Source organism: Macrobrachium nipponense, chromosome 7, assembly GCF_015104395.2.
Source record: "Macrobrachium nipponense isolate FS-2020 chromosome 7, ASM1510439v2, whole genome shotgun sequence".
In the NCBI taxonomy this organism is placed as follows: domain Eukaryota; kingdom Metazoa; phylum Arthropoda; class Malacostraca; order Decapoda; family Palaemonidae; genus Macrobrachium; species Macrobrachium nipponense.
In genome coordinates this window covers 56292633-56317322 of record NC_061109.1, presented here as the reverse complement: position 1 = coordinate 56317322, position 24690 = coordinate 56292633, and the positions used below count along the sequence as shown (strand labels likewise).

Below are 24690 nucleotides of genomic sequence, written 5' to 3'. Positions count from 1 at the left end.
TAGGTTTGAGCATAATTATTGCTAATGTCAAGCTTGGTTGTAAATATTTCTCATGTTATGGTATATTTTCATGAAGAGGATAGGACTATAGATATTTCATTGTCGCTTCAATAGTAACCAGCTTTTGAACGTACTGATCTGAGTAATGTATGTATGTACAACGGACATAATCACAAATCATTGCATTTTTTCTAAAGACCAAACAAATTTTTAAAAAATCTTATTGTATTATCAGTTTTGAACTTTCAGTCTTAGGGAACTGACATAGAAGAGAGGAGCAAGGTTATACTAATGAACCTTTTTCCGATCTCTCGCCTCTACTTCATTATTTTACCTCTCAGATTCCAACCAGATTCTACTAAGTTGTCTTTATTTTACTTTAAGGTTCGACTTATCGTACAATCATGACTAATAAGGCTTCTTCTTTTCCTACCAGGTACAACGACCACTTGAGGATATAAGCATAACTTAAGTGAAGCCGCAACGAAATGATTCATATGACTAACCTCTTGCGACTGAAGGGAAGTTGGTTAGGATGGATATGAAAGATCCCTGCGGCACCCAGCGATCAGACTGTGACCAAAACATGGCAGCAACCACAGGACGTGTGTTTGCTTTTAGAAAACTAATTACCATTCTGGACCAAGTAAGTATTTCAGGATTTTCATGAGATTGCGACTCTCAAATTAGAAACTGAAATGGTAGGATATTCTTTCAATTCAGTGGATTTGCTTTGTATTAACTGGTTGCTATCTGCTTTGAACTTCCGCTGTTGATCATAGATTATTCAGTACAGAAATCTAACCTAGGAACTGCTCTGGAAAAAGTTGGGTTAATATTAATGAAGAAACTAAAGAAAACATACTTTTCTTTTCCTTACGTACAATTCCCCAGAGTCTGTACGTATGTAAGTCTGCTATCTACCTCTTCATTCGAAACGCCCATTGCAGTGACGCAAGGGTGCTAATATGAAAGCCCTACAGAAGAGCATTATGGGTAACGGCGTGGATATAAAAGCAAATTTGTATTACTAACCGAGCAGCTTACACAGTCCACAGGTTTTTGGGCAGTGGTTGGCCATGAAGACGTAGTTTTTCTCGCAAAAAGACTGGAGTTTCATGAAACTGCAGACGTTAACTCTGTCTTCGCAACCGCCATCTGATTGAGGAAAGAAAGTCGAGTTATATTTTCTAATGTATTACATAGTTTTGATTAAACTTTACGATTTTTATACGATGAAATAAACAGGAAAATCTTGTTTCTTCTGTACATCAATTCATTTCAAAATGTTTCGGATAAATGAGTTACTTAGAATAAGTTTCGCATTTTCCATCAGTAAAGTCATCAAAGGAAAGATTCACAGATAAGAAAATACACTCGAAAAGGTTTTCTTAGCTGGAAAGTTTTGATCCATAGAAAAATTATTGTTTTAAGAAACTTAATATATATGTGTATATATATATATATATATATATATATATATATATATATTATATATAATTAACATGTATACACACACCACAAGCACACATATTTATACACATATATCTACTACAATTGTCAAAGAGTCAAACCAAAGAGATATTTACCGTCATTCTCAAGGATGGAATTAAAGATGGCGCGTATACTCGGATAATGAATGACCATCCTTTTCAATCAGAGTATAAACGTGGAGCGTGTGACCAGTTACTGCAGAACGAGGGACATCAGTTTCTCCTGCTTCTGAGGTCGGCAACCAGCCAGTTGTAGGACAGCAAATAGCTACAATATATATATATATATATATATATATATATATATATATATATATATATATATATATGTATATATATATATCCATATCATATATATACTATATATATATATATATATATATATATATATATATATATATATATATATATATATATATATATATATATATATGTATATATGGTATATATAAACATATATATGTATTATATGTATGTATATGTATATAAAGACATATATACGTATATATAAAACAGCAAAGAATCTGAGAAGTTAAGAGGGCATTGTAGCTCTTACAATTACTATATATCTGGTGAAACTGACCAGTAGATTGTACAAATATACAAAATATAGTATAGTATACACACACTACACTCATATGTATATTATATATATATATATATATTATATAATAACATATATTTATGTAGTAAACCGCTATATATGTATATATGTGTGTGTGTGTGTGTGCTATTACTATATATATTATATATATATAATATATATATATATATATATATATATATATATGTGTATATGAATATATAGTATAATATATATATATATATATATTCTACGTATATAGGGCCTTGTGAGAGACTAGATACGTAACGGAAGCAAGTTTAGAGGGATTTCAAGAGGAATTGCTTGAACTTACCGTAAACTGATTATTATTGATTTCTTTCTCTAGAGGGAAGGTCGCCAGAAAACTCAGCTCGTTACTTTAAAACTATTTATTTACACAAAGGCCCGTGCTGGCCTGGAGAAAAGTTAAATGATATTGGCCCCCCACGTTGGGGCTTATAGTACTCATTCATTCAAGCTGATTTCATTCACGTGGGTTAATGCACACTTGCGGCAGAGAGACGGCACGACTCATGGAATCCTGGAAAAGAATCCCAGATTAAACACAATAAAGAAAAAATGACTTCTTGCTTTGATTAAGGCTGATTAATTCCCTAACATTGGGGAAGGTAAACTCGAATGGTTCACTGAGGTATACACGAAAGCTTGGTCTTTAACAAGTCACAAAGGGGAGCACGTGGCCCGATGAGGACAAAGGGCTTTTGATGTAGAAGGGGTAAAAATAAGATTGAAAATGAATTTAGCAAGAGTCGTATGGTAGTTAAAAGGTGCTGGGTTGAAGTTTACACTTTCAGACGTACCTTTATGCAATATTCTGTGTATCCTGTAGGAGAATGCGGTCCGACCTCTGTTCAGGTCTGGGGTTCGTGTCCACCAGTGCGTCGTGGGTAGGCCATATTTTGGGAGGCTGGCAATTTGACCTCTGTCCGAGAACACGTCCCGCATGCCGACTGAGAGCGATACTGCTTGCTTTCGAATCACGGGGCTTCCAAAAACACCGCCTCGAGCATTGGGGCCTGAAAGGTGGTAAACACAACGCCAGCAAAAATTGGGAAGGAAAATAGGTCTTATTGTAGAAGTCCCTAAAATCCATCTCGAAGCCTAGCTACTCTTGTGACCTGCCTCTCTTACCCTAAGCTTCCGTCAGACCGAAATATCATTCCTACGACATCCCCACTCTCCCAACAACAGTAGCTTCAGGAGACGGCATGGCTGCTACTTTTATAATTAAACAAAACTAAACTCTGCTGGAAGGCGAGGCGTTCTATAAACGTAGCAGCTCCCCTGTTAACCCTCTTACGCCGATTGGACGTATTAACGTCGAGTCAAAATGTCTCCCGTATGCCGATTGGACGTATCATACGTCGGCTCAAAAAAGTTTTTTAAAAATTCGCGGAAAAATACTTATAGGCCTACCAGCCGAAAACTTTTGTATCACGACCCCTTGGGGGAAGCTGGGTAGTTCACGGATCAAGGCGTTGTTTTGTTTACAATCGCTACGGCAGGCGCGCAAGCGCGAATTTCTTTCTTATCGTACTAAAAAGTATCAGTGACACATCTCGGAAATTATTTCGTCACTTTGACATAATTATTGCACCATTTTAAATTATCCTTTACATGAAGTATTATATATGAAAATGTGCGCAATTTATGCACAATACAACTAAAAAATACTCATGATTGTAGCTATTATCAGTTTTGAAATATTTTCATATAAATAACGATAAGTGCAAAAATTTCAACCTTCGTCAACTTTGACTCTTACAGAAAAGGTCGAGAAACGCAATTGTAAGCTAAAAACTCTTACATTATAGTAAATATTCAATCATTTGCCTTCATTTTGCACAAATTGGACGTCTCCTAGCACAATATTTCGATTTATGGTGAATTTATGAAAAAACTTTTTCCTTACGTTCGTGCGATAACTCTTCCGATAAATTTTTCGTGCGATTGTCCTAATGTTTGCACCCTTTTAAATTTGCCGTTACATAAAGTTTTATATATGGAAATGTGCGCAATTTCCTGCACAATACAACAAAAAACAATCTATGGTTGTAGCTTTTATCAGTTTTTGAAATATTTTCATATAAATAACGTTAAGTGCAAAAATTTCAACTTTCGGTCAACTTTGACTCTACCGAAATGGTCGAAAAACGCAACTGTAAGCTAAAACTCTTATATTCTAGTAATATTCAATTCATTTACCTTCATTTTGCAACGACTTGGAAGTCTCTAGCACAATATTTCGATTTATGGTGAATTTATGAAAAAAAAACATTACGTTCGCGCGGTAACTTCCCGAAAAATCAGAATTTTTTTGTGCGATTGTCGAAATGTTTGCACCATTTAAAATTAGCTGTTACATAAAGTTTTATATATGAAAAATGTGCGTAATTTCATGTAGAATACAACTAAAAATGACTGAAGGTTGTAGTTTTTCTCTTTTTTCGAATTATTTGCATATAAATCACGATAAATAGAAAAAAAACCACGTTCGGTCAAATTTGACTCTACCGAAATAGTTGAAAAACGCAATTGTAAGCTAAAACTCTTACGGCCTAGTAATATTCTGTCATTTTTCTTCATTTTGAAACAAATTTGAAGTCTCTAAAACACTATTGTGATTTATGGTGAATTTTTGAAAAATAGTATTTACCATTCACTCCGCGCGCCGATTCGCGCCGCAAGTCTCCGAAATACGTACATGGCATTATCCTAATATTTGCTCCTTTTCATATTAGCCTTTTTATAGAGTTTCATATATCAAAATGTGCGCAAATTCATGAAGAATACAATAAAAAATAATTGAAGGTTGTAGCTTTTTCCATCTTTGAAATATGTCCATATAAAAAAAAATATATATTAAAATTTCGACATTCGGTCAAATTTAACTCGTCCGAAATGGTCGAAATCTGCAATTCTAATCTAAAACTCTTACAGTATCGTAATATTCAATCATTTGTCTAATTTTGAACAAATTGGAAGTCTCTAGAACATTATTTAGAATTATGGTGAATTTTTTGAAAATAACATTTTTTTACGTCCGCTCGTTACGAATTCGTAACATCATTTTGTGATAAAATTTTTCCGGTGTTGCTTTTATTGTTTTACAATGTATTATATATCAAAATGATCGCAATTTAGTGTACAATACAACGCAATAAAAAGTAACTGGTTAGCTTTTGACCATTTTCTGCACAGCGTGATTTGAATACCAATTTATGTATGGAATTTTCTTTTTTCGCTACCATATATCGCATTATTTACATATGATAATGATTATTATTTTTATCATTTCTGATGGTTGCATTCTAAACTTCAGGCAATGCAAAAAAAGGAGCCAAAAATAAACTCTTAATCTTCAAAAGTACGCGCGCTGTAATTTTTTAAAAAAATTATTTTTTCCACTTCCGCGCTCACTCCAAACCAGGCACCCGGCATACGGGAGAGGTTTTTGATTTTTAGGGCTCCGGCGTAAGAGGGTTAAGAAGGCATTCACTCCCTTTCGGGCGTGAAGGTCTTGGCTTAAAATAAGTTGATCGCCTCGACAACCCAGTTCTCCTACTCTAACTTGAAGTTTTTTGAGCAGCGATACGGCTGACTACAATGGCCTACCTAACTTATAGGCAAAGATGCTAAGCTGTATAACTTAATATAGTGATGTTAGCTAGCCTAATAAATAACTACAGGTTGTCTTGTGACGACAGTCTACTCTACCCCACCCCTAGATAGGTTACTTGAAAAATTCTACTTGCTACTAACCTAATGCCCTGGTACTAAATCATTAGCCTAACCTACTCAATACAGTTAAATGAAGACGCAATCATTCCAGAGTGTGGTACGCCACAGCAGTAGTTCAGCGACGGAACTGTTAAAATACATAATGAGAGGTGGAATGATGCGTGGGGATGATGAGTGGTTAATTTACCAGGAGGGAAATGCAATGAGGTAATTATATTTAAGTGAGGGTTAGTATTACAATGGCTAGGGGTAGAGGGTTAGTGCTACTGCAGAGATCAGGCTGGCTACCTTCTCTGGGTAGGTGCCAGGATCATTCTGCAAATGAATGCGACACTGTACCTCGGGCACAGGTGTCGGAGAGCATGTGGCTCTTTTGTGTTAGTTTGTTAATGACGTCCCTTCTTCTTCTTCTTCTTATTCCTCCGGGACCTGGCTATACCAGTCCTTGGAGTAGACGGAGGCACCGACTCTGGGGGAAAGGCCAGAAACGCCGGCAGGAGCAGAGGCAGTGGTAAGCCTGAGGGATTGCATTGGAAGAACACCCCACTTCGGTATCTGCAGCAACCGTCGTAGAGGTGGAACCTACTGCAGGGAGGCCCTCATTCGGCTGCTGTGACAGCCGTCGTAAGGGGAAAACTCCAGGCTGACTCCTGGTTGGGCAGTTCCTGGTTTTCCAGAGGAGGTACAAAGGTAAGGTCTGCCGGAGGTTCATCCTCGGGCGACAGAGGTAAGGAATGAAGAAGAAGGAACTAGTGATTGGCCATGGGCTGTGGTAAGCTCCATGCCTGTTGGAGGATCTCCTGTAGGAGGATCCTTGATAAGGTTAGGCGCCGGCGCTAGCTCGGGGCCAGGCGCAGAGGTCAAGTTCGGTGGTGGCTCTACGTCCAGGCTGGACGGAGCTTGGTACTGCTCAGTGCTGCCAAGTGGCACTGGCAGAGAGTTGAGGTCGACTGGACCTGTGGCGGTACCGGAGGTGGCAATACCTCTCAGGCGCCCTTGGAAATGGGAGACAGAGGCTCCTGTCTCTGGTTGAAGGCTAGGCCTTGTGGAACATGGACAGTGTCCGCTGCTGATAGTCGGCTAGGGCACCTAGGCCAATTAGTAGAGTGCCCTATTACGTTGCAGGTTTTGCAACGGAACTGTGAATGATCAATCTCCCTTCCTGGTAACGAGGGAGACTGTTGGTGGTTGTACTTCCTGGAGGAAGTAAAATTTCGATTACTCCTTGCTTTAGAGTGATTGGACGTGGGGTTAGGACCCCTAGGCTTTTTGGAATGCGAGACTTCATGTCTTGCCCTAGGAGGAGGTCGTAACCTCCTGGAATGTAGCTTGCAACTGCAAGAGTACATACCTTGGAGAAACTAGGTCTGGTGACCCTCAATTGGACGGTCGGAAGGATCAGTTTAAATGTGATTGATACCTTCAATGGTGATCAATCGACGTCTATCAATGTTAGCCCCTCGGGGGATTCGGTCTTCCCGTATCAGGGAGATTTGAGCGCCAGAGTCGTCGTAGGCTCTGACGTGGCTTGGCTGATAATGGCTTTGGGGGGGTGCGACGGTTATAGGGCCCTTAGCTGGGGGTCCTAGAGAAGAAGGATTGGTGACGGCCATTGCGATGGCCGGAATATTGTGGTTCGCGCACCTCCGTAATTTGCAGACATGTGACCCTTGCGGCCACAGTCTCGGCAGAACTTGTTCCAGAACCTCTTCCGTGGCACTGGATGATAAGGCCGAGATGGCCCCACAGGTTGCGAATCTGCGGAGTCACCAAGGCTGGCAGTGTGCTCTGGCACAGGTGAAGAGTCCTCTCTGGCAGTGATGTGACGTGGGGAGGTTAAGGAAACCTCCGTTGAATCATCCTCGGAAGCAAGTCCGGGGTTAACTGGTGGGCTTACCTCTTCCAGAGTGGAGGAGGTAGGCGGTAAAATGGTAAGAGGCCGAGATGATGCGGGAGAAACGTCTGGCTCTGACATGCGGTCAGGGCCAGGTTCACAAATAAAAGGGAGTCTGGGACATCGGAGGCACTAGCCTCTGAATCTAAAATATAGGGTTGATTATCTGGCATGCTGCAGGTGTCCGGTGCATCTGGTAGTGGGAGCTGCGTCCCAGGGGAGATACGGCATTAAGTAAAATCTCGGCCCAATATCACCATGAGAAACATCATGAAATTGGTCCACTACGCCCAGGCGGCACAATGTGGTTTCCTTGGTCAGCCTGGTCCAAAGAAAGGGCATTTTTACATTCAGAAGGACTGAAGGAACAGAAATAGAGGTTACCGTCAATCCATTCTGAACTGAATTTCTTCGTCCGTCCGGATTTTGCACCCCTAGGCAATGCCTTTCTGGAAATAAGGGAGACCTGGGCTTCGGTGTCGGCCATGACTTGTACCCACTGATAGGGCGTGGAGGACAGTTCATCAGGCAGGGCTACATGGTAGCCTTGGAGAAGTTCACCCTGGAAGCTCTCCTCCCAAGGTAGAGACCGACTTGGGCATGGTCGGAATCCACAGCATGCCCACGCACACAACAAGTGGTGCAGAACCTCCGCAACCACCTCTTACCGGGAGTCCAGCTCATGGTCTGGGGCTTGGAAACTAGCAGAGAGATTGCTCTGCTCCAATCTAGGAGAGCTAGCTCATGCTTTCTTTCTCTTTCTTCTTCTCTTTCCTTTCGCTACTCTGCTTCTCTGGCTATCCTCTCTGCTTCTCTTTTCTTTTCTCGCTGCTTCTGCGGCTTTCCTCTCTGCTTCGCTTTCTTCCTTTCCTGCTGGCGCGCAGCAGCCTGCTGCGTCTTATCCACTGGTCAAGTGCTGGTCCAGTGTAACCAGCCTCCCTGCCCAGAGTTATGAGGGCCTCCGAGCTTCTCTAGCTCTCTGGCAAGAAGTCACGGGAAGCAGGGGAATACATTTCCCTTAGGCTACAGTAGAGGCTCGGAAGAAAATGAAAATAATGGCCAGGAAAGGGTACTGAATGGATAGAGTGCCTACTGTGGAAAGTGGCACTCACTTGGAAAGGTGTTCTGCGACGTGGTAGAGAAAAAGTCTGAGAAGACTGGGGTGCTCTGTGGGCACTTGGGAAGTGGTCCCGTAAGTTGGTGGCACTTCTGGATTGGCACCTTCTAAAGAGGTGGAAAAATCAAATGGAGTGTACGGCGTACGTCACCACTTAAGGGCGTTCCTAAGTTGGGAGACGCTGGAATGGGCTACCTGTAGGTCCAATACAGGTGCACGGCACTTATGAGGAGGCGTTCCTTGGTTCAGTGATCCAAAATGGTGGATACTCTATAATGAATGAGCGTTCCGTAGGACGGACACGCAGGTATAGGGCCTACCTGTACGTCTGTACAGGTGCGCGGCACTTATGAGGAGGCGTTCCTTGGCAGCACTAGTAGTGCTGGTGTTGCGGCACTTTGGGGAGGCGTTCCCTTAGGAGTGTCCGAAGGATCACTGACCCTTGTACACGACACACTAATTATTTGGGCGTTCCGTAAGGACGGACACCGCAGGTTTTAATGGCTACCTGTACGGCCTGTACAGGTTTGCAGTGGCATTTATGGAGGCGTTCCACCTTGGAGCACTGGTATCGTGCTGGTGTGTCCCGGACACTACATGCAGTATACTTAAATATACTGAAGTGAAATGGCACTCTGTTCGGGGCAGAGTGTAATGGTGGAGGAGAGAAAGTAAAAGGTGGGAGTACTTCAGCGGCCAGTCGGTGAACAGTGTCAAAAATTAGTGGTCACTGTAAAATGATAAGACCTGACGTGCACTGGTGGTGGCCAGTCCTAAACTGGTAACGACTTTCCCTGTCTGGAAGTAATGAATGGCGTGGCACACTGTGCGAATGTGCTTGCGGTATACGCAAGTCTTTTGTGATAAAGTAAAATGAAAACCCACTCGGGCAACGACAGGTAATGGAAATTTTAGAAATGCTCAGTCACTCTGCTGAAGTACTCGGTAAATGAAATAAATAAATGCTTGCAAACTGCAATGGACACATGCGCGTACGTATCACGCTGTGTAATGAAAGACACAAGAGACTAAAATAAGGTTAATTCGGCATGCTATAATTAATGGTAAGATGTAGTACTCTTGGCTTCGTGAATACTGTGTTCTGGTTTTTTCTCTCTCTCTCTCTCCTCGGAGAGGGTGAAAAAATGATATATGAATGAACTCCCTTATATTTGAATTGAACTACTAATGTTAGTTTAATATGACGCAACTTGCGTTAAATGATTTTTTACTTACGTTAACGTTTTGTAAGATTACTAGGTCCCCGTGAACAGTGAAATGACGGTAAGGATTTTAAAACGATGTTAGCAAACAATTGTAAATGAGGTGACGTTAAGTGCGAAGTGAAATGAAACTTCGCTCAGCGCGCGAGTGAGCGATGCGAGGTGAAACATGTGAGGAGAGCTGACCAGCGCGGGCGAATCAGCTGATTCTCTGTAAATGCGAAGGCAATTTACAACACAAAATACTACTTTCTTATTCAAGGCGAATTACGTTAATTTTTCTGGCAGGACGATAGATACTAGTACCAAGATCGATATTATTTACGTTAAAACTTTGAGACTTACGTTACTTTGCTTAAATTGTTTACATAATGTTGAAAAAGGAAACAAACATGGCTGCCGCTGTGAATGAGACGAAGGTTGGTTTAGAGGAGCCGCGCAGGCGCGAGAAGGAGCGCGAAGCTGATAATTAGCGAGAGGTAAGCGGTTACCAACACTTGGAATGAAAAACTAAGCTCCAAAAATGAATACTAACATATCACAGACAAAAAGAATTGTACAAACTTCTTTGCCGTAACTATTAGTAAAAACACTCCTAACTAGCTAGGCTTTCTCATACAGCAATAAAACCCTGGCAAAGCACTTCCTAGTTTGATCTGGTCCTTTCTGGCATCTATCTGCCACACGTGTTCGTTAGAGAGCTCCTACGAGGACAGCACAAAGTAACAGAAAATTCGCAGGGGCAAATTGTTTGCTCGCCGCTAAAATAAAGCTCTGGCGCGTTCGCCGTTACAATAATAAGATTTCTACCTACCGCTCTTTTAAACACTTTCTCACAAAAACATACTTAAAACGTACCTTAAGCTAACATTGGTTATAGAATAATCATATTAATGAATGAATACCTTACCGTGAGTCAGTGTGTCTTCTTTCCCTGCAAGTGTGCTTGATTTACGCTTGTAACATAATTTTACAGTTTAACGTTTTACAACGGATAACGCGATTACAAGCTTTTTTTAAGCAAGCCGGATTCGATCCTCGGCGAGGTCGACAATCTTACGTAATATAGGGCCTTGTGAGAGACTAGATACGTAAACGGAAGCAATTTAGGGATTTCAAGAGGGAATTGCTTGAACTTACCGTAAACTGATTATTATTGATTTCTTTCTCTAGAGGGAAGGTCGCCAGAAAACTCAGCTCGTTACTTTAAAACTATTTATTTACACAAAGGCCCGTGCTGGCCTGGAGAAAAGTTAAATGATATTGGCCCCCACGTTGGGGCTTATAGTCTCATTCAATTCAAGCTGATTTTCATTCACGTGGGTTAATGCACACTTGCGGCAGAGAGACGGCACGTGACTCATGGAATCTGGAAAAGAATCCCAGATTAAACGACAATAAAGAAAAAATGACTTTCTTGCTTTGATTAAGGCTGATTAATTCCCTAACATTGGTTGGAAGGTAAACTCGAATGGTTCACTGAGTATACACGAAAGCATGGTCTTTAACAAGTCACAAAGGGGAGCACGTGGCCCGATGAGGACAAAGGCTTTTGATGTAGAAGGGGTAAAAAGTAAAAATAAGAATTGAGAATGAATTTAGCAAGAGTCGTATGGTAGTAAAAGGTGCTGGGTTGAAGTTTACACTTTCAGACGTACCTTTATGCAATATTCTGTGTATCCTTGTAGGAGAATGCGGTCCGACCTCTGTTCAGGTCTGGGGTTCGTGTCCACCAGTGCGTCGTGGGTAGGCCATATTTTGGGAGGCTGGCAATTTGACCTCTGTCCGAGAACACGTCCCGCAGCCGACTGAGAGCGATACTCCTTGCTTTCGAATCACGGGGCTTCCAAAACCGCCTCGAGCATTGCCTGAAAGGTGGTAAACACAACGCCAGCAAATTGGGAAGGAAAAATAGGTCTTATTGTAGAAGTCCCTAAAATCCATCCAATCGAAGCCTAGCTACTCTTGTGACCTGCCTCTCTTACCCTAAGCTTCCGGTCAGACCGGAAATATCATTCCTACGACATCCCCACCCCCCCTCTCCCAACAACAGTAGCTTCAGGACGACGGATGGCTGCTTACTTTTATAATTAAACAAAACTAAAACTCTGGCTGGGAGGCGAGGCGTTCTATAAACGTAGCAATATATATAATATATATTATATATATATATAAATATATATATATATATATTATATATATCTATATATATATATATATATTGATGTATGACTAAAGATTATACACTTATGGTAGAGGCAGTTCACAAAACGGATAAAACAAGGAAGGTAGCAGAGTGTGTGTATGTGTGTGTGTACAAAAGATTAGAAAAAGCCTTGAAAAAAGGTCTGTTTTAAGGGATTGTGAAGACAGCTCTGTATCGTGAACCGAAAGCTGATATGTCATCAAGCAGTTTGATTCGGGAGGAAGCAATGGTAATAGAATGAGAGCCCAATTCCTTCGATTGTCTAGCAATATAATCATAGAAAACGAAGCACAAAACAGTGGATCGAGACAAACATTTACCAAACGAACTCAAGAAAGCATCATCTTTAATTTTGAAGACATTTCATATTGCCACATTTAAAATCCTCATATTCCTCGTAAGAAAAATATAATTAGGTTTTGGATATTATGAGTAACTATTGAAAAGTCAAGGATACCCAGTGTAGGAGTGAGGCCTACCGGGCCCTACCTTTCAACTTGTTCATCAAGGGTTGAGAGCAACTGTAGGGTTTTTCCAACAGTCCTGTCGAGCCAAATAACAATTGTCTATCAGCACAGTTGATGTGTAAATGTCCTGGCGTTTCTTCCTTCGCTTTACCGACAGTTGCTCGAATGAGAAAACATTTCATGCAGAGCAGAACGATAACAAAGCCTGGAGAAGAAAGTTGGTTAGGATGGATAAGCAGGGTAATGTATGCGTACATGTTTATTCAGGACTTAGGCGCAAACCCTATAAGGAGTGCATTTTGTGTATGAATATGCATATATATATATATATAGATCATATATATATATATATATATATATATATATATATATATATATATATGATTATATATATATTATTATATAATATTATTTATTTATATATATATATATATATATAATATATATATAATTTATAAATATATATATATGATAACAGACCAGGTGTCATAAATGATAATTAACCTCAATTTCCCATGATTTTAGGTGTTCTGCTCCAAATTACTCTCTCTCTCTCTCTCTCTCTCTCTCTCTCTCTCTCTCTCTCTCTCTCTCTCTCTCTCTCGTTACTACTACGCACCTTATTTGACAAGAAAAAAGTGGAGCCTCGCACTGTTATTGTGCTCAGATTTCAGTTTTTTGTTTATGTCATCTATAAAGTCACGTATAGTCAGTCTCTTTAGTGCGTACCGGTATTTGCTTTAAAGCTCCCGTGGATGACATTTTTTTCTTTTTCCTAACCCTTTCAAATACGATTTCATTTCGTAGGCTAAGTTCTTTCTTAAAACGGTTTAAATGATAAACCTTTATGCTGTGTACGATAATGTCTTACTTTTTAGTTTTCTGTAAAAGAATACTATTGAATTGGCGTTGTCTGTCCGTCAGCATTTCTCTGTCTGCACCTTTCCTGTCCGCCCTCAGATCTAAAAGCTACCGAGGCTAGAGGGCTGCAAATTGGTATGTTGATCATCCACCCTCGGTAGTTTTTGTTTTTATTTATGGTTAAAGTTAGCCATAATCGTACGTCTGGCAGCGCTATAGGTACCAACACCACAGTCCACCACAGGGTCGTGGCAGAAAGTTTCATACAGCATTAAACGCCGTATAGAAAACTCGATTGTGCCCATTTAGTTTAGCCTGTGAGGTTCATCTGGAGAGATTAACAGAGCCCATTGAAACATATTCCCAGGACTTTTAAATTGTCGTCAAGTTACAGTCCTTCAAATGATCTCTTCTAAAATATAAGTTGAACCTCATGACATTAGGAACTATGGTCTCCTTAAAGTCCCATGGTAAATGAAATATTATTTTCAGAATATTTGCTTTATAAAACTAGCTAATAAATCGTTTATAGCAATCTATCTATTGCCTATATCTGAACCTTTCACCTCTTTTATGTTAATAAGTATGAGTTGAACCTCATAATCAAATGATAATGAGGTTTAATTCATCAGCATCAACAAACAGAAGTGAAAAGTTCGGATATACAACCACAACTAAGTAGGATGCTATAAACTATTTATTGCCTAGTTTTATAAATACAAAAAAAAATAATGATACTTCATTCACAACGGGCTATCAACGTCAGTGGTTCCTCATAGCCTAATCTCACAGAATTTATTCTGAACTTTAAACACAATGTCAGAGAGGCCATTATTTTGAAATCGTCAGCGCATGCGTTTTGACCTTGTAAACATTCACGGGCTTGAGATTCACGTCTCGTTTTATCTATTTTCTTACCCATTTATTTACTGATAACGACATATAGAGGAAAATAGAAGACAAGGGGAAGGAAAAGGGGAATTACTGTTGGACTAATCAATTGGAGCACTTACAGATTAGCGGGCCCACTCGACCGCCGACCGAAATCGGCGGAAGAACACCAAAACCAATATGGCGGCGATACCAAAACAACAACAAACAAAGTAGGGAGCTACTACATATCCGCGACGATCGATTTATGTGTGCTGTCAGAAAGGCCGTGGCGGAACGGCGCTTCGCGCCTTATCCGCAAATTTAAAGATTCTTGGCAGGCACGGCATGTTCTGGCAAGAGGTAATGTTGCGCTGCGCGCGCTTAACCCACAGGGGTTACAGTAAGGCTACTTACCGTGGCGGATGGATTTGGGTGTCGCGATACCAAAACAACAACAAACAAAGTAGGGAGCAACTGGCCCGGTAAAGTGTAAACAACCCAATCAATTGATATATATATATATATATATATATATATATATATATATATATATAATATATATATATATATATATATATATGTGTGTGTGTGTGTGTGTGTGTGTGTGTGTGTGTTTTGTGTGTGTGTGTGTGTGTATACAAGCACATATATATGTATATATATATATATAATATATATATATATATATAATATATATATATATATATATATATATATTATATATATATATATATATATATAAAAATATATATATATATATATATGTGTGTGTGTGTGTGTGTGTGTGTGTATGTATATGTATATGGATGAAACAAAAATTAACTGAAATCTGAACACAATAGCAGTGCGAGACGAGCTAATAGTAATTGGCTCTGAAGCCCATTTTCTCAGAATGAGGGAAAAAGGACTTAGCCAGTTCGTCAAACTAGGGAAGAAATATTTTTTGCGCAGAAACATGGCTTGATAGAGTCACACATTGTCATGCCTATAATAAAATAAAGAAATTTAAGATGTTGGTCAAAATCTCAGCGGAAAGTTAACCCAAAACATAAACAAGAATTTAAAGAAAGCTCAGAATGACGTTACGATATTACGATGCAATGAATCTGAGCGGTAGACTTAATGTCATTTATTAATTGTCTGGTTTCAGGAAGAGATGCATCATCAGCAATTAACTCAATGAAGTCATTTGGCTCGTCAGAAATAACTGAGCGCTCAGTAAGCAGCAGATCAGTTTACGTCATTTAAAATGATCGGGTCCCTTAGGATTATTGTGCGTGAATATTTAAGCAACGTCGGTTTAAGAAAGTTGGTTATAAATAAAGAAGAATTCTTAAATAAAACGAAAAAAGGCAACAGATTAAGTCGTTTCAGGAAAAACATTTCGCAGGCAAAATCTAAAGATAAACTTGCATTTGGGGTAAAAATCGCTCAGCTAAAACCGTGCGACTAAGACTTCACAGGGTATATGCGTGATGACTTCCTCACCTTTGTTTGTATATTCCATTCCTCGTCCTAGGGATATTCCAGAATTCGAGAAACACTACAACAAATGAAATATTCCGAAATTTGAGGATCACTACAAGAAAATACTGTCGCGCGGATTATAGCGACGTCTGATCAGCGTTCACGCAGTTCGTGCTTGTCTACAAATGATAAGCGCCAGTCTCTCTGGGGCACTGATTACTGGTTCACCGGCTGTGTTTTTTCTTAAACACATCAATCATTACCGTAGGAGAACATATGTGGCTGATTCATAGTTAGGAAATCGCGTGTTACATTTCCACACTCGCGGATGCGTCAACTCATCACTTTGCAATCTTATACATATATGTATATACAAATCACGGTCCAGATATAACAGGTCAGCCAGAGAGCTCCCCAATTTTAAGCCCCTTCTGTGCGCCTAAGTCATCTGAGGGAGCGTGGTGGTTAGAACCATTAAGAACGTAGGTCTAGAATCTCTCTCTCTCTCTCTCTCTCTCTCTCTCTCTCTCTCTCTCTCTCTCTCTTATTTTTAGAAGAGAATGTTTATGAAAATGTGATCTTTCTCAAGTGTCAAAAGAATTTAAATAAAACAACATTTGCCTTTTGAAAATAATTGATCAAGTTAAAACTTAATTTATTTCCCTAGCGCCTCCCTGCAGGTTGACGTTTCCTATACTTGATCAAATTATTAAGATATTCGAAAATATACCGATATTTTTACAAAAGGAAGGTGCATGCAAACATCCCCTGGCTTCTAACAGTCCATTCAAGTATCATTCATTGGTATTTATTTATTCTTATTTCCTAACTCAGAGTATTTCACACAAAAGGTTTGATAATATATCCCCTCAATGTATTTAAGTGCCTCCTGCTCAATTAATTCCTCGATATTTTTTATTTCTGTGTTTGCTCTCAAAAGTTCTTCTTCCTCATCAAAAACATCTTTTTTCTAAGTCAAAATCTAAATTTCTAAACATCTGCTTAGTTAGACATATTTCTAATGCTAACTCCCTCTCTATTCTTATAATATTGATCCTCATTGGCAGATTCAAGGGATTTCTCAACTGAGGCGATATTAAATTTTTCACTTATTACCTTCATTTCCCTCCCTAACAACAATTTTTTAAGCCTGAATTTAAAATTCACCGCTTTTGGACGGTCATGGTAACCATCCATTTGCCTTATGCACCCATAGAAATGTTTAAGGCAATAAGATTTATTCTTTGTGTCAGCAGGTACTTAATACTGTGAGAGACTTTCAACATATTAAATAAAGCAATGGTGGATTTACATGAAAAAATTGCTCCTTTCTCCAGAAATTAATATTATTTTTTTTCTTTTTCTTTTTTTTGCATTAGGAGTTTTAATTCTCATAATACCCATTACATCGATAACCTTGAGCAATTTACCTGTTTGTTTTCCTACATCAATACCAAAAGCATTGATTTTACCAAACTCTCCATACATGCAAGAAGAATTCATGATATCGAGCCAATAATTCATTATTAAAAGAATAAAATCAGACGTTTTTACATATTAACAGTCCTCTTTCTCCTAAATATTTTACTGAATTGGCACATGATATAGACACCATTTTCATTGCTAATTTAACGCTCAGTCCTTGTTGACCAGTTACATTTAAATGCATTTCTCTGATCTTAAATGCAAACCCATAGTCCGTTTTGGTTTTACTAAGCGTTTCTCGTATGCTAGAATCTGAAATACACTCTCCATTATTAAGGAAAAAACCAGTCGATAAACTATTTCCTACTAATTTGATTTAATGGGAACATCAAAGAACAAAACCTTAATTCTGTCCGCACGACAACAGGCGAGTATGTACCCAGTGGTCTTTGTATGGCTTTTCTTTTGGGAAACGATGGTATTTTATATTGGAGTTTTTCGTTTTCAACCTTTCAAACTTTTACTGTCAATTTCCGTTTCAGCGTTGAATGACTTCACTGGTCCCAGTGCTTGGCCTTTGGCCTAAATTATAATTTAATTCAATCCAAAGCCAGATGTTGCTGTGCCTGTACGTAGGAGGAATATCAGGTGTTGGCGAAGCCAAAGGATCATTCACAACTGTCAGCCGTAGCAATTGGTTTTCGAGCAAGAGTTATTCTGGGCCAAGGTAACTCAACATAAAAACTGTAAAATGAAATCGTGTTTGTTGTGTCCATAAGCTTCACAGATTACAATGTTTAAATGAAATTTTATATATATTATATATATATATATATATATATATATATATATATATATATATATATCTATCTATATATATATTATACATATATATATATATATATATATATATATATATATATATATATATATATATATATTGTGTGTGTGTGTATAAAATTTATTTATACATGTACGTATACATATATATTTTCAGGTCAGCGTTTATATAGATGTACGAACTGGTTAAGCTAACTAATTGTTAGTCTATGAAAACGCAGCTGTTCATGTGTGTGTGTATGTATATACATATATATAAATATATATACACATCTGCATATACATATACATACAATATAATATATAGTATATATATTGTGACGAAGCTTCCAAATATCTGGTCACTACACTTACCAATCAAAAATAATTGTTACCACACAACAGCCAGACACCTGAATCTTCATCACAGATACGACTGATTACTCTAACGGCAACAGTGTCCTTGAAAACATAAAAATCATGCAAGATATCAGACTAAGTTCATGAAATCAGGTGTGAGGTAATCACAACTTTAAAAGTCTAAATATTTCTCTGGTTCTAACTCGCTTCAAAAAAATTTAAGGAAAACAGCACAAATTTGTAAATGATAATCTAGAACGAGAAACAAATAGTTAGTCTTCTTAGAATTACCTTAGCAAAGACACTGCAGTTAACTTCCTGTCACTCATGTCTTTCCCGTGCTTTATCTTACACAAATATCTACTCGGTCTTCTTTTTTCGAAAATTATTTTTTTACGTATATTTTGCTTTTTTTTACTTACAAAAATATAGATTTGTACGGTATTAAAATCTTTTCCTGTGGTTTGTATTCTTCTAATATACACTCATTGCTCATTTTGGAAAATTTAAATAGTTTTTACATATATTTGGCATATTTTCTTTAAACTTATATGAGAATAGAAAAATAATGACAGAAAATCACTGTATAACAGTAGGTATTCGCTCATGTGAATTAAGTGATTGTGAACGATATCTGTTCAGGTCTATTAGTAAAAAAGTATGTTTAATTCAGCAAAATCATCAAAATTTCTTTGGTTTTTGTACGATATGTCTTTGTAATGCACTGCTGGGCAATAACCCCAAACGTGTTTGCGAGTCTGTTGGCTCTCTGGTCTCGTACAGTCACCAAGACGTCGTCTCATTGTAGTCCCAACATGGCGCAGTGGGTTTTCGAACCAAGTCATGCCCCTGATGCCTCGACCAGCCCAGGCCACGCCGAGGCGTGCCTCTCCTGCAATGCCAAGGGCCTTGTCACGGGCCGTGATGCAAGCACAGACGTTAATTGCAGACCAGCAACGCGCCATCTGTGCCCTTCAGGATGCTCTTCCCGGTTCTGGATCACGTGCCGGCAAAGTCCCTGTCTCTGCTGCCCCTGAGAAATGTAATGTTGTGATGTCCTCAGCAGAGTTTAGGTCCTGGAGACGTTCGATGACATGTTGGATCCACCTCAACAATTTCCCGCCGCAGGATGTTGTCCTGCATATTAGACTCAACTGTGTGCCGGCACTGCAACGTACACTGGACGCTCGGTACTCTGACGCCAAATGGAACGCCCTTATTGCAGACGCAGCTCTGGATGCCATCGGGAACATTGTGTTATGGTCATCGAATCAGGGAGTGCAATGGTCCGAATTTTTTGCCCTCGCACAAGGGCGCGAAGAGTCTGTTAGTGATTATATCTCGAGGTGTGCTCAAAAGGCCACCGATTGTGATTTTCAGTGTCCAAATGCGGGGAGTGCTTGGTCGAATATATGCTGTTACAGAAAATAATGGTAGGTCTCAGGTACCCTGTGTTAAAATGGCATGTATTTCAGGCATGTGATACATTTAAAAGTGTAGATGCCCTTCAGGCTTTGTGTTGTGCCTTTGAAGCTGCACGCATGGACGTTGAAAGCGTCCCATGTGTCGCTATTGGTGCGAGGGAGTCGGCTGGCGCCTCGAGTGATGACGTCACTGGCGCCGATAACGTAGAGCCAGACGTCCCGGTGTTACGCAGAAACTCAAGTGCAAAGCATTGCGGGAATTGTGGGGGACGTTATTCGCCTGGTCGAGCATCGTGCCCAGTAAAAGGTATGACGTACCACGGGTGCCAAAAGGTAAGGCACTTCCAGAAATGCTGCAGAAGTACGAAGAAAGTGCCACTCGCCTCGAGTTTGGTGATTGTCGCCGACACACACCTCTCCCCCCACCCCACAATCAAGGCTTGTGTATCCCATGGAAGCGGAAGGTTGGTGTCCACACTCACCGTAGCAGACACAGGCGCACAGATCTGCGTTGCCGGGCCCACGATTCTTTCAAGCCTGCCAATAAAATCTCTGGAGTTGCAACCTCGAACAGGTCTGAGGGACGTTGCTAATCTCCGAGTGAGATGGCTCGGATCAACGGCATGTACCATTGAAATAGGTGGGTGATGCACGAAGTAGGAGGTCTACTTCGTGCCAAAGGCCAAGAACTTCTATTTATCTCTGAATGCTTGTAAGGAGCTAGGAATAGTACCGCCTGGTTTCCCTCACCCTCCCCCTGTCATTGCATCAACTGACGTTAGTAGCGAGGCAGTCTCTCAGCCTAACCCCCCTCAGACAACGAAGCCAGCCACCATACCTATCCCACCTGTGAAAGAGAACATACCAAGACTGGAGGAATGGTTATTACGTCACTTCTCATCCACGACCTTCAACACAACCAGGGAACCCCTGCCCGTGATGACGGGCATGCAGCATCACATACATTTATTTGCCCGATGCCGTGCCTTATGCTTGTCACACGCCGGCAGCAATCCCTAAGCATTGGGAAGAGGAGGTCAAGGCCCAGCTTGACGAAGACGTTCAGAAGGGCGTGATAGAACCAATCTCGGCAGGGGATGCAATGGAGTGGTGTGCAAGGATGGTCGGGGTAGCCAAGAAAACAGGCCAACCTCACCACACAGTAGACTTCTAGCGCCTCAATGCCCACTGTCTCCATGAGACTCATCATACACCGACACCCTTCGATATAATTTTGAGCATCCCCATTCACACATACAAGACTACAGCGGACGCCCATTGGGCTTTTCACCAAGTGGAACTGGATGAGGATAGCTGCCCACTCACGACATTCATCACCCCATGGGGGCGGTATCGTTATCGTAGGACACCCATGGGTCACTGTTCAGCTTCCGACGCCTACACGAAAAGATTCGATGACGCCCTGCAAGACATCACCAGAAAGCATAAATGCATCGATGACACCTTGCTATACGATCACAGCATTGAAGAGGTGTTTTGGCGCGTATATGAATTCCTGTCAACGTGTGCCTCTGCAGGTATTACACTCAAGCCCGAGAAGTTCAAATTCTGCAAGAGAGAGGTTACGTTCATCGGGTACCACTTGGGATGGGAGTCATATAAGCCTGCAGACGAACGACTAGACGCCATTCGTAACTTCCAGATGCCAGAGAAGCCCTCCATCACTGATGTTAGGTCATGGTTCGGATTCGTGAATCAGTTAGCCCCCTTCCTTGCAACAGCACCCATCATGGAGCCTTTTAGGTACCTCCTCAGAAAAGCAACGGGGAAAAACGTCTACTGGAATTGCCAGCTACGTAGCAAATTCCAGCAGGCACGGGAGGTCATCTGTCAATTAGCCAAGGACAGCTTGGCATATTACGACATATCATGACAGATTGGAGCAAGGAAGGCATTGGTATCGTCGTCCTCCAGCAGTATTGCGCTTGTCAGTCAGCTGACAGCCCCTTTTGTTGCAAGGGCGGCTGGCGACTTGCCCTATGTGGCAGTCGACACCTCACCCCTTCTGAAGCAGGTTATGCCCCCGTAGAAGATGAAGCCCTTGAAGTCACCTGGTGCTTGCGGAAGGCCAGGTTGTTCCTACTTGGGTGCCCAAATCTCACCATCATCACTGACCACCGTCCACTTGTCAAGCTGCTGGGTGATAGGGCTCTTAAGGACGTCATCAACCCAAGATTGTTCAACCTGAAGGAGAAGACACTCCAGTTCAAGTTTCATATCATATACCTGCCCAGAAAAAGGAACACTGCCGTGGACTTTCTCTCAAGGTGCCCGATCATGCGAGCACCCCACAAAGCTTCTGACGTGGAATTGGAGGACGACATTCAAGTGGCAGTGGCATGTGCAACTGTTGCCGCCTTGGAACCGGACATCATCGTGTTGGATGAAGACTGTGTCAGGAGCGCCGCATCTAACGACCCAGTGTATCAGCTCTTGCTTGCTAGGGTCGCAGCGGGCGATTGGCCCCAACAGAAGTTACAAGAAATCTCCTGCCTTCGTCTCTTCTTCAACGTTCAGGATAGGCTAGCCATCAACTAGGATCTGGTGACATACTCGGTGGACCAAGGATGCATACGTTTGGTTATCCCCGAAGATTTACGCTGTCAGGTAGCCGCTAACCTACACGCAGGACACCAAGGCCTCGACTCTATGCTTAGGAGGGCCAGGCAGTCAGTCTACTGGCCGGGAATAGAAGGAGACCTTCAGCATCGCCGTGCCCAATGCACCTCATGTGATGAACACGGCCCTTCACTGCCTCCTGAAGAAATGATACACACGCTGCCAGCAGAATACCCCTTCCAGCAAGTCATCTCAGATATGTTCCAAATAGAGGGCAATGTATACATGGTATACGCAGACAGACTAACCGGTTGGTTAGAAGCAGCTCACTTCCCTTTGGTGCCACGTCCAACAAAATAAGCAATCACCTTCGATCCTATTTTTCACGTTGGGGAGCCCCAGAGCAAATATCGACTGACGGAGGTACGAACTTGGCCAGCAAGTAGATGGTTGTCTTCTTCAGGAGATTGGGAGTCAAGGTCCGTCTGTCGTCAGCCCAGTATCCCCAGTCCAACGGCAGGGCAGAAGCAGCTGTCAAATCGGCAAAAAGGCTACTCCGAGAAAACACGTCAAAAGGTGGAGCCCTTGAGTCAGACAAGACGGCCCTGGCGATACTCCAGTATCTCAACACGCCTCTGAGGGAGATCAACAAGTCGCCATCCCAGCTTGCAACGGGTCGCCAGCTGCGTGACCGGGTACCGACGGCTAGAAGACACCTGTTAGTAGACAGGTATTGGAGACGGACAATATGTCAAAGGGAACTACAAGTGGCAAAATCACAGGAAGCTATGCGCACCTTTGACACCACCAGGAGACTGCCGCCCATCAAACTAGGTACCCATGTACGCATACAAAACCAGGCTACTATGCAGTGGGACAGAACGGGCGTGGTATCGGAAACTAAGCCCCATCATCAGTACACAGTCAAGCTCAACGGGAGCGGCAGACTCTCAAAAAGGAACAGACAACACTTGAGAGTCATCGCTCCGTCCCCCAGAGCCCCTGTATCTCAGCACGACACCTCCGCAAGCACTACGCCCATAGAGCCAGTAACGCATTCCATGCAGGACCCCGGCGTCGTTGGTAGGCCCAAAAGGGCTGCCGGTAGACCCCAAGTGGCTCTAAGACTTCATATAATGCTGATATTATTTGTTGTTTGCTCATATGAGATTCAATTGTACAATTGTATCAAGAATTTATTCTTTTTTTTCTGTGTATGTAACTGCATATTTTTGTACTGGAAAGTTAGGTAAAAACATTTTTCTCTTCGTAACTCATTTCCATGTTCATAGTGACATTGTCCCCTTTAATTTTTATTATGTATAAGTATAATCTTGAGGGGGGGATGTACGATATGTCTTTGTAATGCACTGCTGGGCAATAACCCGCAACGTGTTTGCGAGTCAGTCGGCTCTCTGGTCTCGTCCAGTAAAGTCCTGTCACGTCGTCTCATTGTAAACCCAACAGTTTTCTATAAACATGACAAAATATTAATGCTTACAGTGATTCTTAAAAATTAGGAAAGTGTAGCATGTATTAAATTGTTAAGTCACCCCTTATATTCCGTTTTCTTTTATAAAATTTTGTGTCCAGTTTTCTTTATATGGTTGCAGTATAATCAGAAATTAAATCCAGCACAGAATTTTCAGTGTTTGAATTCTCAATTAATTTGTAAATTTGTAGTTTCTAATTTCCTAGAATAACCAAAAATTTTTAAAGGTACCGATGACAATCTAAAGAAGCTAGTAGGAATAGTGAATAGCTATTTACCCTCACCTAAGTTCACGAGAGAAATAGAAGTTGATTTTCAATTACTTTTTCTGGATGCTCTAATAATTAGGGACTGTAATAGTCAGATATTCAAATTTTCTACCAAATCAGAGAGTTATATCCACTTTCATTCTTTTCACTAAAAAGAAATAAAAAAACAATGTCATTATGAAATTTTCTTTGCAAGCATTGAGAATTTGTGACCGTGAATAGACCTATATGGACTGTGACTTCAACATCTCTCCAACTTTTAGAGGACTCGGGTACAAACCCCCCCCCCCCCACATCACCCTCACTTCATTGAGAAAGCAATTTAGCGAGCAACGGGGGTTGTTTCTATAGACA

At 40.9% G+C, this 24690-nt stretch overlaps 1 protein-coding gene across 1 annotated transcript in view; it reads right to left on the bottom strand.

The window, feature by feature from the left end:
- Positions 1-24690, bottom strand: part of LOC135217610 (prolyl 4-hydroxylase subunit alpha-1-like) — a 132229-nt gene that overhangs the window by 10595 nt on the left and 96944 nt on the right. Inside the window, exon 3 of the mRNA XM_064253575.1 lies at positions 1036-1158. Coding sequence (XP_064109645.1) covers positions 1036-1158 — 123 coding nt within the window. The remainder of the gene's footprint in view (positions 1-1035; positions 1159-24690) is intronic.